Raw genomic sequence first — 18,040 nt, forward strand, 5'->3', positions numbered from 1 at the left:
ACAGGCAGACAGATAGGAAGGCAGGACTGACCAATTGCCAGAGGAAAACACACGGACAAACTGAACAACAGACGGGCAGCCAGCCTGAACAATGAGGATAAGCAGAGAGACGGACAGAATTTGTGAAGACGTTACAGGTGGCCCGAGTGATGGGAAGCCAGTCTGACCATTGGAAGGACAGACAGACAGACTTCATGGGAAAACACAGAGGAAGACCAACAGACAGACTGATAGCCAGATGGACAGCCAATCTGACCCACAAGAAGTCTGACAACCAACAACAGGCAGACAGACGGGCACAGTGACAGTTCAGGAAGCAGATCAAGGGAGAGGCAGGCAGCCAGTCTGCCCATTGAGAGGGCAGATGGACGGACGGACGATTGGGCAGAGGCAGCGGAGGCTGGAGCTGGGGCAGAGGCTGGCGTTGCTGACCCTCCCTAGACACGAGGAAGGGAGTTAGGAAGAGGGGAGGGAGCGGGAGGAGGCATGGTGGATGCCTTCACATCGCGTGTCAAGCTCCTTGCGTGAGGGAGACTGGCATGCATGTGGGGTGCTCCCCTGGGCCTGAGGCTTGGCGGCCTCTCCCCCCACTTCTCCTCCTCACAGCTGCGTGCATCATCTGGCACGCAAGGCCGGGGGCTCAGAGCCATCGCTGAGGTCTGCTCTGTGGTGGGGAGTCGGGGCAGTGCCTGGACCTCTATGTGGGTCACCTGGACCCAGGTGTCTGTGCAAGGCTCACACCCAGTGACAGGTCCCAGCCCTGGGGCCCGTGGAGGCCTGGGAAACCCTGGAGGGGGCTCTGGCCTGCTGCTCCCACTGCCTCGTTTTTAGGCCCTGACCCTGGCCACAGTTCTGTGTGGTGGGTGCTGTTATTACCCCACGTACAGGGTAGCAAGCGGGGCCTCAGAAAGGGGACGCACGCAGGCCAAGGACTCGCAGCATGAGGGTCGTGGGGTCTTTTCCTCTGGGAGCCAGGCTGCGCACAGGAGTCCCCTGTGTACTCTGCTTCCCTGCAGCTGATGGGCTGCCAGGTCCAGGGCCCCTGTAGCTGGGCAGTGAGTCCGCTGGACCCTGGGATTCACCATAGGAAACGACCAGCCCTCAGATGTGGGTCACATCACTCAGTACCGGCTTTCCAGCGATCAAGATGCCTTCGCTCTCCAGCCGAGGGACTCCCCTCTGTCTCAGTTAGCTGCAAAGAGAGGTGGGCACACCCCAACAACTGGGGCCCTGGTCAGTCTGATTCCCCGTTGCTCGTGCCCTGCCACCTCGTGAACACGGCTGTTTTCCTGAGAAGTGCCCTCCCCTGTGTGCCTGGGGCCTTAACTCCCACCACCCTGATTTTCATCAGTTTCTCTTTTTGGTCACCAATAACTCAGGACAAGAAGTGCTTCCACTCATTAATGTAACGATGGTAATTGCAGTAGCACTAGTATTACTACTAGAGTAGCAACAGTCATAGCAGCAGCATTAGTATCAGCCGCAGTAGTATTAGTAGTACTACCAGTAGCAGCAGTAATGGCCATTAATTAAGTAATAACCAAGTGAAGATAAACTATATCCTCAGCCCTAGATACGTTAACTCACACCTCACAGTGACTCTGTGAGGCAGGCACCTTCCCATTTCACTGGGGGGTGGGGGGTGGGGAGCCAATGCTTACCTGGCTTCTCCAAATTCTCATAGAAAGAGGGAGAGCCAGGATCTAGACTCTGCTCTGACTCAAAGCCTGGGCTCATTCTGCTGGGAGGTGCAGCTGGAGTTTGGTGGGACTTCTGAGAGCCACGGCTGGGCCATGGGGAGCACAGGGGAGGGCAAGGTGGTGGCAGGTGGAGGAGCAGGGGGGTCAGAGAACCCGCAGAGCCCAGAGGCAGGTGGGCTTGGTGACTTGCAAGCAGCTTCCTCCGTGCCCTGGGCTGCCACAGCTGAGAAACACTGTCCCATTTCTCATGAGATAAACATCAGTGTTAATCGGATCAGGCCTCACGCCCATTTTAAATTTATTTCTTCCTTAAAACTCAATCCATGGGGAGTAAGAGGGGAGGGAGCTGAGAGAAGGTTGTGGGTGGGACGTTAGGGAATTCTGCACCTTTTGGATCAGTTTGGGAGACTTTGTAGCACAGAGGCTAACAGTATAGGTTTGGAGTCCCATACCTGGGTGTGATTTTAACTCAATTCTTTACTAGCCATGTGACCTTGAACAAGTCACCTCTGCTCTCTGAGCCTCAGTTTCCTCATCTGTAACACAGGGCTAATGATATGTACACCTGTGAGTTGTGGCAGGCACATAATAGGTGTTTAATAAAAGGCATCCATTGTGCCAAGGGCTAGTCTGTTCTCATAAAGACCCTAGAAAAAAATTGAATGCTTCATCTGTCTCACTATCAGGAAGCTCATCTCTTCCTGAAGCAAGATGATCCCTTGCTGGGGGAACTCTGACGATAAGAGGGGTTTCTTCAGTGGAGTTGAAATCTGTCTTCCTGAAGCCCCCACTGTCTGGTTCTGGGAAGAAACAGCCTGAGTCCCTTTCCCGGAACAACCCTTCCAGGATATGAAGACAATGATTGGTGATGCCTATGACTTCACCAGGGTCTTGCCATAGTCGCTTCTTGCCCTGGTTCCCAGACACCCCTCCCCCCACCATGATATCCTTCTCTGGACACACCCAAGGGCCTGTTTTTCTCCTTCAGCTCAGCCCAGCAAATATTACTGAACATGTCTCACCAGCCCCTGAGAAGCTTCACAAAGAGTGCTCAGGGAAAAAGAGAGGCAAGGTTCTAGAAGTGCCAGGCCAGCACGCAGCGTGGCAGAAAAATCATGTCTCCTGACTGTGACTGTGTTTCCACTAATCTAGCATCTGCTCCTCCCAGAGTCCAGAAACTTCCCAGCCCAGGCCCTTGAGGCAAGGCCTACAGACATGATCTCAGGACCACGGACAGCTCCCAGCATCGCGGGGCTGTAAGAGTGTCCTACAGGGTTTGAGGCTCAGGGAGTCTGGGGAAGGTGATGGGTTCTGTTTACAAAGACACCTCAGCCATCCTCACCTTCACGGCACATACTATCCATCACGGTCATACTCACATAGACACACACACACACAGTCATACACCAGCAGTTTATACCCGCACTTAGAGATAAGGCCATGCTAACCTTTTTGCACAGTCACAGGCCACCACAAGCACAAAAATCCCCACTCATGGGGAGTACATTACAAAATAACTCCTCATCATCCCCACTGACACCAAAGCATAAATCCATAGCAACAGGCACCGCCACCCTGGCCCATCACTCACACTTTGGCCAAAGGAATGCTTTTCCCCATGAGAAACTGTCTGGAAGATAAATTCAGGTGTAACCTACTGGTTGGGAGAGTGATTCCTGAGCTCAGGGACAGGGCTCACGTTTTTTCTTTTTTTTTTTTTTTTTTTTTTATCCTCACCCGAGGATATTTTTCCATTTTTTGTACAGATAGAGTGGGAGGGAGAGAGAGGAAGGGAGAGAGAGAGAGAAACATCGACGTGAAGGGACACATCGAGTGGCTGCCACCCGCACAACCAACCAGGGCCGGGGAGAAAGTGCAACCGAAGTACATGCCCTTAGCGGGAACCGAACCCGGGTCTCTCCGGACCGCAGGCTGACGCTCTAACCGCTGAGCCAAACTGGCCAGGGCAGGGCTCACGTTTTTAATGACCCCCTCCAGCACACCCCACCATTGTCCCCCCCCCCCCAGGGAGTCACGGATACTGTCACCAGCTGTGTAACTTGGAGCCAGTTACATAACCACTTGGTGCCAAAGTTTTCTCACTAGTAAAAAGGGGATAGTAATAGTAACACTCACGAGGCTTCTGTGAGAACTAGAAAGCATAATGCATGGAAAACATTTGTCACTGTGCCTGGCACATGGTAAAAGTGCAGTAAATAGTGACTCGTTATTAGTAATAACAAGCCACCCACGTAGGTTCCCATAAGATGCCACACTGACAGCCTTCTCTTTGCAGCCCTTCTCCGTGTGTGTGTGTGTGTGTGTGTGTGTGTGTGTGTGTGTAAGGGGGAATAATTATTTTAAGCATTCAAAGAGGATATCAGCATTGGGAGGGAGGAGGATGCCCCTGGACTCCGCTTCCCTTCCTGACCTGGCACGAGACTGTGGGTCACCTTGGCCATACATCCTGAACTTTTCTCCTAAGAGGTCCCAGCTTCCTTCACCTGAGTCTGCATCACTTCAACCCCAGTCCCCTCTCCAGCCAAGGCCTCCAGGCCCTTTTCTCCCCTGGGGCTCTGCCACCTCAAGGCAGGAAGATGGCTTTCTGGTTTACTTTAGTTTATCTTACATTTGATGCTGGACCCCTCACTGTTTGTATTCAGAGAGAAGCTCTTGTGCTAATCTCCCCATTCTAAATGCTCATCACATTTCTCTTAAAGCCACAGGATCTTCCCCCAGTCCCATCTTTTATTCATCACCTACCACCAGCCCCAACACAGGGGACATGAAAATGCAAACCCTCCAAGGACTGCGAGTTTCATGCCAGCAGATGACCTTTCCCCAGTGCCTACGGTGAGGGAAATGGAGGTGTCCTAATGAAGTGCCTGAGCATCGGGGATGGGGTGTGAGAGGTGGTGGCCCACATTATACTGTCTCTCCTCCTTTCTCATACACCCCCTTGTAGGGGTGGAAGGGTTTGACCAGCTTTGTCTACACTGGGGACTCAGAGAACTATTCTTCCAGGGGCTTCTGTTTTATCTCAGGGAGTCCAAAGAGAGCAAAGCTCACTCCAAAGGTGTGAGTCCTATTGGTGGAAATTCAGGTTATGTGTCTGATTAAAGGGTAAGGTGCCCCTCTGCCTGAGGATTTCCTTTGGTCCTCTGGAGAATTTGCTTTTCTTCTGCGGGTGGCGCCTAGAATGGCACCCAAGATCCAGGTAGTGGAAGAGGGTCCAAAGCTGCTTTGGTGGGAGGCTTCCTTTAAATACAAACTATGAGCCCTGGCTGGTTTGGCTCAGCGTTTAGAACGTCGGCCTGCAGTCCTGAGAGACCCGGGTTCGGTTCCCGCTAAGGGCATGTACCTCGGTTGCAGTTTGTCCCTGGCCCTGGTTGGGTCATGTGGGTGGCAACCACTCGACATGTCCCTTTCACTCTCTCTCTCTCTCCCGATTTTTCTCTCTCTCTCTCTCCCTCCCACACTCTATCTGAACAAAAAATAGAAAAAATGTCTTCGGGTGAGGATAAAAAACAAAAATAAATAAATACATACATACATACAAACTATGAGCCCAGGCAGTATGGTTCAGTGGTTGAGCGTCGACCCATGCACCAAGAGGTCACTGGTTCGATTCCTGATCAGAGCACATGCCCAGGTTGTGGGCCTGACCCCCAGTGAAGGGGGGGCATGCAGGAGGCAGCCAATCGATATTCTCTCTCATCGATGTTTCTATCCCTCTCTCTCTCTCCCTCCCCCCTCCCTAAAATTAATAAAGAAAAAAATTAAAAAATAAATACAAACTATGAGAATTGAGGTGAACTGGGTTCAGATCTGGACTATGCCTCTGATACTGTGTAAACTTGGGTGAGTCCTATTTCCTCTCTGGGTAAGGCTGGTTTTCTTCATTTAAGAAACAAAGAAGATGTGGAGAGTGAAAAGTCTGTTTCCCTTAAAGTCCTCTAATTCTATAATAAGAGCAAAGGAACTTATTCCACCACTCTGTGATCCTATGATTTGGTTTCTCTGCTATCTCTAGCCTGTGAGTATCTTAAGGGCAAGAATTTTCCTATTTGTTCCAGAATTCACAGAGCCAAGGACAGGGCCTGTCCTAGAAGAGGTGCTGAGTAAATATGCATTCATTCATTCATTCATTCATTCATTCAACAAATATCCATTACACACAAACGAGGGCCATCGATGTGCTGTGCTCTAGGGTTAAAGCACCAAGTTAGATGAGGTTCCTGAGTTTTCAGAGCATATTGAACAATATTTGTTTTTATAAAACAAATAAACAATAAATGAGATCACTTCAACTGGTGCTAAGTGTTACAAATACAATAACACTGGGTACCATGGTAGAAAGTGATGCAGGCGGGAGGCAGAAACACTGGGCCTGAGCCTTTTGCAGACAGGGAAGAGCATCCAGGCAGAGGGAGGAGCTAATGCCCAGGCCTGACACCGTCACGAAGGGAAAAGGAAGGGCGTGCGCGAGGGGGAGGATGGCTGGAGCAGGTTGGAAAGGCCTGCAGGAGCAGACCATGCAGGACGTTTGGGGCCAGCTGAGGATTTCAGATGTCATTATAAACTCGACCAGAAGCTTTTAGAGGGTTAAAACTAGAAAAGGGGTGTGATCGGGTTTGTTTTTTGAAGATCCCTCCGCCGCTTATGGAGGTTGGAGTATGGGGGCCGAGAGAGGAAGAGGGAAGACTGCGAGGAGGCTCCTGCAGACGTCCAGGAGAGAGGTGGTGGCGGTGGCTGGGATTGCAGGCAGGTGAAGATAAATGGTCAGATTAGGATTTTGGAGAGATAGGTGCCCAGTGCTCGCAGTACAACCAGCCCCGCCAATGGGTCCAGCACCCTGGACAGCGCACCCCCCACGTTCCCGGAAGGGCCCGTTCCCGTCGCTCAGGGGACACAGATTCCTGAGGGCAGCCCTCGGAACCCTCGCTTTGTGGTTTTTAAAACATTTTTATTTTGAATTATAAAACATTCCAGTACACAGAAAATAACGTAACACACATATGTGCTCATCAAGATTAAATGGGTGCTAACATTTTGCCATATTGCTTGAGTCCTTTTTTTAAAAAAAGAAAGCAAATGAAACACTGTAGATGCAGCTCAACGACCCTTCCTTCCGTCCCCGTCTTTCCCAGAGATAACCGGCTAAAACTGGTGTTTATTTGTCCCAGGCATGTGCTGTCATCATCTGGTTCTGCATTCAAAACCTGTAATTCTGTTGTTAAATATATTTTAAAGTTTAAATAAATGGTATAATACTGTACACATTCCTTTGTCATTTTTTTTTTTCACTCCACATTATGTTCTGGAGACTTATCCATATTGATACATGGGGATAGAGTTCATTCATTTTAACCGTGATAGACGATTTCATTGTACTTTAAAGCAGCTTAATTTCCTGTTTGCCTGCTGAGAGGCAGGCTGCTCCTCATTTTTCTATTATATACTAAGGTGCAATGAATATACTTGGACATGCATCTTTTGCATCTGAGTATGAAAAAGGATGCATACAAAACACTGTGGATGCCCTACCCAAGTTCCTGTGACCTGCAGATGTACTAACTCCTCAGTTGCTATTGGCTGCTAAGGACTCATAGTTGCTCACTTCTTGGGAACCTTCTCACCCCTGCAACATGAGGCAGAAGAGAGGCAGTGACTAATGAACAGGAGGGTACCAAAGACTGGCCCCTAGCCTCAAGGCACACCAGCTCTGTGGTGTTAATGCCCCAGACCCCCTGCAGCATCAGATTGAAGCTAATCTCCAAGGGAGAACACATAATTGCTTAGCTTTTCCTCTCACCCTATCTGCCTCCCCCTGTCTCTTTCACCAGGAGTTCTCCCTCAATAAATCACCTGCACAAGAATCCCAGACATGGCTTAGGAACCTAACCTACGACGGGCACAAACTAAAGTGGAGCTGCTGGGTCTCACATTTGCTCATCTTAAAATTGACTAGGTGTTCCCAAATTGCTCTCCAAAGTAGTTGTACCGATTTGCATTCCCACCAGCAGTTTGTAAACATTGCTCCCCTCCCCCCCCACTTTCATCAATACTAGTGTTGATGACTAATTTTGCCAATCAAGTTAGTGTAATATGCTTTATTATTGTTTTAATTTGCATTTTCATGTTTATTCGTGATGTGGAGGAGCTTTTTATATCTTTATTGGCCATTCAAATTTCTTCATCTGTTACTTGTCTGTTCATATATTTTGCCCATTTTCCTATTGCTTTGAAATGTTTTGGTAAATTGATTCTCTGAAGTCTTAAAGTAATTTTATTTTGGAAACAAATTCTCTCTTGGTTGGTTACACAGGTCACAAGTATCTTCTCTGTTGTGGTTTTAACAAATACATTTATTTTTTGTCATGTAGGAGTTTTTATTAACGAATTAAAATCTATTGTGATTTTTAAATCATTTTATTTTATGATTTTCCTGTCCCCTCCCCCCCCAGAGTTTTATAGTCTGCTTTTTACATTTAGGACTTTGATCGCTGGGAACTTATTTTGTGAGTAGTGCAAGGATCTAATTTTAACTTTTTCCTGGGGGGTATTTAATTGCCCGAAAATCATCCATTACCCCTTGTCATGTTTCAAACTCCCATATATATTTGAAGCTTTTTCCAAGGCATAGTCTCCATTCTTTTCATATGTTTCTCTATTTCTGGGACCAAATGAAACTTTTAATTTTTAGAGCTTTATAGTAAGTATCGCTATCTGGCAGGGTGGAGTTCCCTTCCTCTTCCTCTCCCTTCTTCATTTATCATCCCACATACATTTTGAGATGACTTTGTCAAGTTGCAGAGAAAACCCCAATGCAAATTTTATTGGAAATAAAATCTACGAATTAGACTGGAGCGGGCTAGTCAACCTTACGACAGGGAGACTTCCCGCCTGCAAACGGGGTTTGTTTTTCCTCCAGCTGTATTCTTCCTCTCCTCTCTGTTCCATCCTTGCCCGGAAATGAACCTCCAAACCCTTCCCACCCTTCAATGCCCAGCTCAGTGCCTCCTCCAAGAAGTCCTTGGAGACAGCCCAGTCTCGCGGGTTCTCTTTCTCCTCTAGCCCTTCCATGTGCCCCATTTCCTGGACACTTAGCGCACAGGACCTGACTGAGAGAATCACTTTTGTACCCTCTGCATCTCCACCTAGGCTGAGCCTCTGGAGACAAGGGGCTGCATCATCTTTATCTTTGTATCCCCAAGGCACCCAGTATACAGTAGGTGCTCAGTGGGCTCTGATGATTGGTCCTTAGGGAAGAGCAATGTGTAGGAACAGGTTCTTTCTCCATGGGGAGGGGGCCCAAAATAGAGTTCGGAGTTTCAGGGGAAACACACCTGACTTGAAAGAGACAGATCTAGCTTTAGGTGGTGGTGTGCTTCACGGAACAGCGGCCTCTCTGAGCGCGCCCGTGCCCATCTGTGAAGTGGAGACGGTATTACCATCTCATAGGACTGTTGTGGTCATCACCGAGATGGCAGGAACACGCTAACGTGTTTTCTCCCTGTTCTACTTCCCCAATTTGAGGGAGGTACAGAATAAAGACCCTGCCCTCTGCTAGAAAGGCTGCTGGAGACCATTTAGTGGTCCATCGGTAAGACCCCAGGAGCCTCTTCCCCAAATGTCCAAGCCACTGACTCAAATGGACACAGTTGAACTCTGCTCTGTCCCTGCCTCCTGCACAGCCTCTGATACCCCCACCTGGCTCCTGCTGCTCTGCCCTCTCTCCTGGAGCAGAGGCTGGTCCTCAGCCCCCCTAAGTAACCATGGAATATGCTTGAGGCCCATCTTCCCCGCCATGCCCCACAGTGCTCATGTCTCGCAGTGGACCCGAGTCCGAGGAAGTTGTTCCCATGAAATGCTTCTTCCTCATGTGTTCCTGCTCCAGGGGGCATCTTCCTTCCTCAAGAGAACCAGAGGCAAGGGCGGTGTCCGGCTGCAAGGGACAGTGCTCCAGTGTTAAGTGCTGTCTACGCATTTGGGAAGACAGGATTAGGAAGACAGAATTTGGGGCTGACAGGGGTGCTTCCTGGTGGAGCACGGCCCCGAGTTGGACAAACCTGGGTTCTGATTCAGAACTTGATGTTAGGCAAGTTGGCCTCTGTGACTCAGCCTCTCCATAGGTAAAATGGGTACACGAATCTTACCTCCTGGGAGAGATGAGACCAGAAAGGAAGAAATGCATGGGATGTATCAGGTAGGTGCCCAGCATAAGGTTGCCCTTTTCCTAACCAGATGTCAAGGTTGTAGCAATGGGGGTAAAAAAGTGGGGGGAGGACACAGGCAAAGATGAGGCAGAATTTATTCTCATTGTGGGCAAGTTCGAGACTCACGATGGATACCACAGAGAGGCAGATCCTTGGGACCCTGGGGGGCACCTCATGTCAGGGACAGGGGCACACTTTTGCAAGTGCCAGCCTCCCTGTGTCCCCCAAGACTATGAGGATCCAGAGTCCAGGAGCTGGGTCAGAGTGGGGTGGGGGTGGGAGGAAGACAGGCTCCTCCCTGGATCGTGTCCTGACCATGTTTCCGACTTCCATAGGAAGGAAGGACAGCCCGGCTATATAGTAATATATAGAGGTGTCGAGAGCTGGCCGCGGCACCTGGGCGGGGCTGAGACGCCCCTAATTATTGCAGGAAGGAGAGGGGACTCAGTGCTGGTGTTTCTGCGCAGAATAGCTATGCTGGCTACAGGGGGCTGGGCAGGGTGGGGGCTGGGCTTGCCCCTCCCTTGGGGCCAGCAGGGGGTACCTGCATCCTAACTGGTGGGGTTCCTTGGGCCCTGCCAGCTTCCCCTGGGGTGGAGCTTTCTCTCCCTGGGTACTTATGTGCTTTGAAGACCATTTTTGCATTGTCAGGAGTGAGGAAAAAATATTCTGACATGGTAGAAAAAAGATATTTACATACCCTGGTGGGCCGTAAAGGAGAGGGTCCGTCTCTGAGTGGGGGTAGGGGGCTGTCCATGTGGGATGAGAGGGGAAAGAGCCCTGGAAAGAGGCTCAGCTTGGAAACTTGGCTGCTCTGTGACCTCGGACAAGACACACGCCTCGGTCTGCCCAAAGGTGCAGGAGCGGTAGACTCGGAGCTGAAAACCTAGGATCTTATGGTCCCTGATTCCAGGCAGGGGGCTGGGGACAGTGAGTTTGGCAGAGGGACTTCCAAGTGCGGAGCCCTGGGCTGTGACGGGGCATCAGAGACTAGAGGAAACTTGGTGGCTCCTGGCCCCTGGCCAGGCAGCCAAGTCCAGCTCAGGGCATCTCAGAAACCCTGTGGCGATGCCTGTACAGAGGTGGCCGGAGGGGCTGGCCACAGACCCTGTTTTCCTGTTGAAGCAGCGGTGGAAGCCAGGAGGAGGCTGCAGGTACGCCCCCCCCCCCACCAGCTGGAGGGAGGGCTGGACCTGAGATAGAGCCGGGAGGGGCTCACCCGGGAGGGGCTCACCCAGGAGGAGACAAGGGTGGGCCTGGTGCTGGTGAGGTTCAGAAGTGGCCCTGGCTCCGGCCTCCAGGCCTGAGGGGAGGTGGCGTAAGCCTCTCTCCAGTCCCTGTGGGTGCTGGGACCTGAACCCACGTTCAGTGGGCAGTGTCACACTGAGTTCCCTGCTCACAGGCTCGTGACACTCATCCTCATTCAGGACATGCCCACGGTCCTGTGTACATGCGCTCCCAGCCTTAATGAATAAGCATGTGTGCCCTGGCTGCCACGCATCCATGCTGGGACCTGGCGGGTGGACACACACGTGGTCTCATGACCTGGTGAGAACACACCCCATACAGCACAGGAGCATGTGCGCACACAGGCACACACTCACACACACGCTCACACACACACAGAGGCAGGTGATCGATGTTTGTTGGGCTCAGTGGCGTTGAGGCCCCAGTGTCTGGGAAAGACGAGGCCTTCTGCCCTGGGGCACCAAAGGTCCCTTCCCGGTGGCCTGACCCCTGGCAGCTCCAGATCCTGTGGTGGAGCCTCGGACTCACTGGTGCCCGACAGAAAGGCAGCCAAGGAAGAGGGGCAGAAGCCTGGGGTGGCCCTGACCTCCAGCCGACCGTGCAAGTCCTCTGACAGCTGGCATGACCTAGGCCTGCACGTGTGGTCAGAGGTGCCGGTGGGGCCCCTGGGTGCTGGTCAGCTGGGCCCTCATGGTCTGGATGCTGCCCAGGATCTTCTTCTGGTGGCCCATGAGGGTGATGCCCAGGGCACGAACGTCCCTGTGAAGGAAGGGTAGTGCCAGCCAGGTTGGCCTGGGAGGTTAGGAGCCATGGAGACAGGGACACACTTACTCCCTGGAGCTGCCTCGGTCCTGTCCTCTCCCCTTGCCCCCGCCCCTACGGGACCACCACTTACTGGGCGTTCATTCGCAGCACCATGCCCAGAGAGGAGTAACCACCAGCGGCGAAATGGTCCCGGTAGCGGCCCATGCGGATGGAGTCCAGCCAGTCCCCCACGGTGAGGCCCCCGCTGCCGCCCCCGCCCCCGCGGAGGTCAAAGCAACTCTGGGCAAAGGCGGGGGCTGGGCACCTGAGGCACAGAGGCCCTTAGTAAGTGGCCTGCCAGGGCCTCTGCCTTTCTCAAGGACCCTGGCAATAGCCACTCTCAGCCTCCATCCAGGCTCAGCAGTGGGCAGTGAGTTTGAGGGGCTAGACCGGGCTTGGAAGGAGTGGGCTGAGGAAGGCCCCAACAGAACAGGGGTCAAGGCCCAGGATCCGCCTGGTCCGGGGGTCAGGGCTGGGCTGTCCCAGGGAGAGACTGAGTCAGGGCAATGTCGGGAGGGCAGCCGGCCGGGGCGGGGCTGGGGTGGGCGCCAGGCACCTGCTGACAGTGGCCGTGGCCCTGAGACTCTCAGGGCTGCAGATCAGCGCATCAAGGATGCTGACGATCTGGGAAAATCGAGGCCGCTGGGCCCGGTCCTTGTGCCAACAGTCAAGCATGAGCTGGTGCAGGGCGCGGGGACAGCCCATGGGTGCTGGCAAGCGGTACCCCTCCTCCACGGAGCTGATGACCTGGAACGGGGGAGCACAGCGCAGGGCTGGAGCCGGTCTTGCCCTCCAAGGCCTCGCACCGCCTCTTCCCGGCCGGGGTCCCACACTCACGTCCCGGTTGGTCATGTTCCAGTAGGGCCTCTCCCCGTAGGCCAGCACCTCCCACATGACCACACCGAAACTCCACACGTCACTGGCCGAGGAGAAGGTCCGGAAGGCGATGGCCTCGGGGGCCGTCCAGCGGATGGGGATCTTCCCTCCCTGCGGCGGACACAGGAATGTCGAGGGCTTCTCCTCAGCCCGAGCCAGGGAGCTGACACGGGTCCGTTTCCCACTGGGGTCCTGTTAAGCAGGCCAGGGCGGGACACGGCCAGGGCCCGGAGAGGAGCCCTCCTCGGGGCGCCCTGCGCACAGAGCCGCTGTGAAGACTGAACGGAAGAAAGTGCGAGTCCTGGCACCCAGGACCTTCTCGGCAAGTACTGGCCAAGGGCTCAGTGCCTAAGCGAGGGACCACAGAGCTCAGAGCCCATGGCCGAAGACTCCTCTCCCTCCTCCTCGTCCTCTCTTTGTTTAGGGGGTGAAGGGGAACACAAATCTTTCCTCTAAGTGGAATCGTATTCAGAGGCTCAGTGTTGAGAGGCAAAGGGAGGTTCTGACAGAGGCAGGGGTGGGTGGCCCAAGCCCCTGCCACTCAGCCTCCCGCCTTTAAAGCATCCTCGAAGGTCCCTCCAGGGAAGTCCGAATCGCCAGGAAACGCACTTTGGAAGTGTTCATATTCAGCCAAACTTGAGAGACAGAGGTGGAGTGGATGTGTTTAGAGACGCTAACTCTCCCAAAATCTCTCAGCAAGTGACGCTGGGGACCATCAGGGGTCCAGAGCCACCCGGTGATAGAGGGAAGGGAGGTGAGGCTGCTTCCATTTCCCAGAGAGGAGAACGGGTAGGGAAGAGGCAGGACTTGCCTCAGGCAGAAGGCAACCCAGAAACTGCCAACTTCACTGCCTGCTGAGTGGGGGTCCCCTCTGTGCCACTTGCCCTCCCTGGGCCCATGGGGAAGGAGGGTGGGCCACGCACCGTGGTGGTGTAGGCGGCATCAGGGTCGTCCTCCAGCACCCGGGAGAGCCCGAAGTCAGACACCTTGCAGACCAGGTTGCCGTCAACCAGGACGTTGCGGGCGGCCAGGTCGCGGTGGACGTAGCCCAGGTCCGAGAGGTAGTGCATGCCGGCGCCCACCCCTCTGAGCATGCCCACCAGCTGCGTGATGGTGAACTGCCCGTCGTGAGTCTGCAGAGGACACGGCCTGGGCTGCAGGAAGGCTCTTTGCAGTTTGCAAAGTGCTTCGCTGCTTAGGAAGCCTGTGACGGGCTAAGGTTTGTTCCCATGGTCTCATCCACACTCACAGCAACCCTGAGAGGTAGGTGGGGCAGCGAGGACAGGTCATTCATTTTGCAGAAGAAATGAAGGCCCGGAGAGGTTAAGCCCTGTGCCTAGGAGTACCCAGCAAATAAATGGCAGGGAGGGCTGGGAATCTAGGGATTTCCACGACACCCACCGTGCCTCCCGTCTGAGTGGGGTCCCCACAGAGGCACCCTTCTTAGCCTGTGGCAGGGCAGCAGCCCCCATGCAGCACGGACTGTCACATGATGGGGTTAAAAGGCTGTCCCTGGCTCCCCCTCCCCAGTGCTGCTGGGTTTGAGCTCCTGGGGGTGTCTGAAGGCCTCACATTATCTCCCAACACCTGCTGAACTCCCCTCTCCCAGCCCACGTAGAAGACGGAGTGGGGCGCGCACCCTCAGGAAGGCGTCCAGAGAGCCGTTCTCCATGTACTCGGTCACGATCATTGCCAGGCGGCCTGGGAAGGGGGTGGGGAGGCGGTGGCTCTTGGTGGAGGAATCAGGGCTGCTGATCCGAGACCCCAAGCCTGTCCCCCACCAGGAGCTGGCCAACCCTGAGGGCCTGGGGAACCGAGGGGTCCCCCTGGGGTCTCAGACTCTGGGCCCCCTTCTCAATCGAGTCATCAGGGGACGTGAGCTGGGGGACGGGCAGAGGAGGGTGGTGTGGGGGTGCAGGGTGAGACTGCCTTCCCCTGGCACCTACCACGCGTGACGACACCTTCAAGGTGGATGATGTTGGGGTGGTCAAACTGACCCATGATGGACGCCTCACTGAGGAAGTCCCGCCGCTGTCTCTCTGTGTAGCCGGCTTTGAGGGCCTTGATGGCCACGGGCACGTCCCGCTGCCCGGGCACCCGCAGCCGCCCGTAACAGACTTCCCCGGACTCTCCTGTGGGCAGAGGGGGGCAGGCAGGGCCAGGGCAGTGGGACCCTCCTCCCTCAGCCCGGGGCCCGCACTCCGGAGCCTCGCCAGGGGCGTGCCCTGGTGGGCCTGGCCATCCCGAGCTCCGTCGCTGCCTCTCCCCCTGACCTGGAGCCCTCCGTGCCGTCCCCACCCTCTAGCCCCGAGACTCACCAGAGCCAATGATTTTCTCAATGTGGATCCTGGAGGCCTCGATCTCTCGGGTGAAACTGCGGCCTGCCCGGCCTGGCTCCTCATAGGTGTGGGGTTCTGCATAGAACTGGGGCTCTGGGATCTTCCCCCGGGGGTGATGCAGGGGCAGGAACACAGGTGGGGGTGCTGAGGGGCAGGGCAGAAGGGCCTTAGTGGGGTCTGAGGGGCCTGTCCTTCCCGGTGTCCTGTGGGCCTGGGGTGGGCCTGGGGGTGGGGCGAGGAGAGTCTCTGGGAATCTCAGGGTGTGGTGGCAAACACTAGGTGCCCAATACGTGCTTGCCAGGTGGAAGTAGGGTCTCTAGGGGCCTTTGGGGTCCCCGGTGAGTTTGCAGTACATCTGGCATTTTCTGGGGTCACTTCTAGAGTCCCAAGATCTTTCTAAATTGTTCTGGGGCAGAAATGTGGCAAAAAAGATTTCATCACAAGTGCTGACTTACATTCTTTGAAAGTGGTTCCCTACACAACTATGTTAAGAAGGATTCTGAGGCTGCCTTCAGGCTGAATGGGAATCAGTACCATGACTGATACGAATGTCTATGTGGGCACAGAGGTGGGGTGTGGAGGTGGGCATCCCCATATTTGCCTTGTTTTCTGGAGTCTCTGCAGGGTCTTGAAAAAACTCTCTCTAGCAGGGGTTCTGGTCCAAGAATCTGTGAGCCTCCCTGAGACTGTGCGAAACTGTGTGTGGGTGCATGTGTTTGTGCATCGCCTGGGGAGAGGGCCCTGGCACCCTCAGTGGGGCCTGTGAACCCACGAAAGGTGACTAGCACTGCACTTTGGGGTCCCGGGTCTCTGCGATGTCCTGCTCTCTATCTCTGGGGCTCTGGTCTTTTCTGTGGGCATCTTTCTCCTTCTCACCCCCAGACCCGCCCTGGTTCCCACTGTGACCTCCTCTCTGCCCTCAGACCCCTGGGCCCCTGCACTCACCCTGCCCGTTCTGGTAGTGCATCTTCTCTTCATCGGAGTCCTGAAAGGCCTTGCTGTAGCCACAGTGCCTGCGGAGGATGGGAGGCTCTGCCTGAGGCCCCACCTCCCAGCCCCGCCCCCCCATTCTGGGACGAGCCAGGACTCCCCTGGGCCTTTGGGGCAGCTCCTGATACCTCGGCCCTGCCCCGATAGGGACCAGTGCCCACGCTCAGGCTCTTTAGTCAGCTGAATTATGATGTCCTTGACATTTATAAATCCTTCATAATTTACAAACTTGAGTCCACATGGCCCTCCCACCAAATTCTGTGGGTTCTTAGCCCCATTTTACAGGAAAGTATTCCTGGTAGAGGGGTTGAGAGATGAGCTTCTGAAGCCAGCTCTGCTGTGTGACCTTGGCAAGCCCTTCCCTTCCCCACCCTTCCCTTCCCTGGGCCGGCTCCTCCAGCTATCCCATGAGCCTTCCGATTCTTGCTGCCCGGGGTGCTAAGTTCGCATGAGCAGAGCCCATCCCCACCTCCACTGGGATGGACGGACGGCACAGCGACTCAGCAGGGTGCTTCGTTGTGCCGGACCTGGGTTCAAGCCCCCGTTCTGGCATCTGTGTGGCAAGTGGCCTAACCTCTCTGATCTCCAATGTACTCACCTGCAGAGTGAGGTCAGAATCTCTCCGCCACTGGAGTATCATTAGGATTAAATGAGACGGAGGTGGATGTTGAAGGGAGACCCAGTGGGACTCGCTGGTGGGCGGACGCAGCACGAGAAAGTCAAGGATGACAAACTGGTTGGGGCCTGAGCAACCCCATGCATGGCGGTGCCATGTCCTAGGATGGGGAGGCCTGTGGAGGTGCAGGTTTGGGGGACGGTTTGTCGAAAACACCTCTGAGTGGAGATGAGCATGGGCAGACCTCGGGGGAGAGGAGTGTCTGGTGAATACATTTGGGGATGTCAGCCTGAAAGTGGGAGTCAAAGCCATGGGCCCTGGCAGGTCACTCAGAAAAGATGGACTCGGGTAGATGGGAAAGAGAAGGGCCCGATGAGCCCAGCGTCCTCCAGCCTTTAGAGGTTGTTTGGGGAGGAGGGGCTGGCAGAGGTGCAGGACGGGCCAGAGATGTGGACAAAGTGTGGGGTGGGCCAGGGCATGGAAGGCAAGAGAAGAGTGTCCCTGCCCAGAGGGAGAAAGAACAGGTGTGTCTGGAAGCGAGCCCAGCCCCAGGCAGACACAGCGCTCCAGGGAGGCCTCGGAGTGGCTGGGGCCCAGGACCACCCACCTCTTCTTGCAGATGAGCAGGAGCAGAAGCATGACCAGGCCTGTGATGAGTGTCAGGCAGATCCAAACAATGGTCCGGGTGTCATAGCGGGGCCCTGCAGGGGGCACGGGGGGTTGCCTGTCAGCCTTGGCCTGGTGGCTCTCCCTCCACCTGTGAGTCAGCCCAGAGCCAGGACACAGGCCACCTCCTCCTCTATGAAGCGCCTCCTTCAAGACCCTGCTGCCTCAGGCTTCCTGGCTTCCCAGTGCTTTGCTACCACTTCCTGGGGCTGTGTGACTGGGAGGAGTTGCTATACTTCTCTGAGCCTCAGTTTTCTTACCTGTAACATGAGTCAAAAAAAATGCCTGTTGAGAGCTGCACATTTCAGTCTCAATGAGCCCGCCCACATCCCTTCCAGGGAGACATGATCTTCCATCTTCAGAAGAGAAGACCGAGGCCGCAGCCAGGGCGTGGCTGCAGGGAGGCGGGATTCCTGCCCGGACAGTCTCGGTGTGGTCTCAGCCGGACAGTCTCGGTGTGGTCTCAGCCGCAGGGGCACTTGAGACACGCCGCGCCGAGGGAGTGCAGTGAGCGGGGTCATTACCCCAGCCTGGAACCCTCCTCTCCTGGCACCACCCCCTGGAGGGGGCCCGAATATAGAA

General features: G+C 54.6%; 1 protein-coding gene across 1 annotated transcript in view; it reads right to left on the reverse strand.

The window, feature by feature from the left end:
• Positions 1-10,229: 10,229 nt before the first annotated feature.
• The window catches only part of EPHA8 (EPH receptor A8), a 35,160-nt gene continuing 27,349 nt past the window's right edge, over positions 10,230-18,040 (reverse strand). Inside the window, exons 8-17 of the mRNA XM_036256761.1 lie at positions 17,400-17,493; positions 16,132-16,199; positions 15,166-15,330; positions 14,794-14,979; positions 14,487-14,548; positions 13,771-13,980; positions 12,809-12,958; positions 12,528-12,718; positions 12,063-12,236; positions 10,230-11,926 (exon numbers count right to left, since the gene is read on the reverse strand). Coding sequence (XP_036112654.1) covers positions 11,812-11,926; positions 12,063-12,236; positions 12,528-12,718; positions 12,809-12,958; positions 13,771-13,980; positions 14,487-14,548; positions 14,794-14,979; positions 15,166-15,330; positions 16,132-16,199; positions 17,400-17,493 — 1,415 coding nt within the window. The 3' untranslated portion in view covers positions 10,230-11,811. The remainder of the gene's footprint in view (positions 11,927-12,062; positions 12,237-12,527; positions 12,719-12,808; positions 12,959-13,770; positions 13,981-14,486; positions 14,549-14,793; positions 14,980-15,165; positions 15,331-16,131; positions 16,200-17,399; positions 17,494-18,040) is intronic.

Source organism: Molossus molossus, unplaced genomic scaffold (assembly GCF_014108415.1).
Source record: "Molossus molossus isolate mMolMol1 unplaced genomic scaffold, mMolMol1.p scaffold_m16_p_12, whole genome shotgun sequence".
Taxonomy (NCBI): Eukaryota; Metazoa; Chordata; class Mammalia; order Chiroptera; family Molossidae; genus Molossus; species Molossus molossus.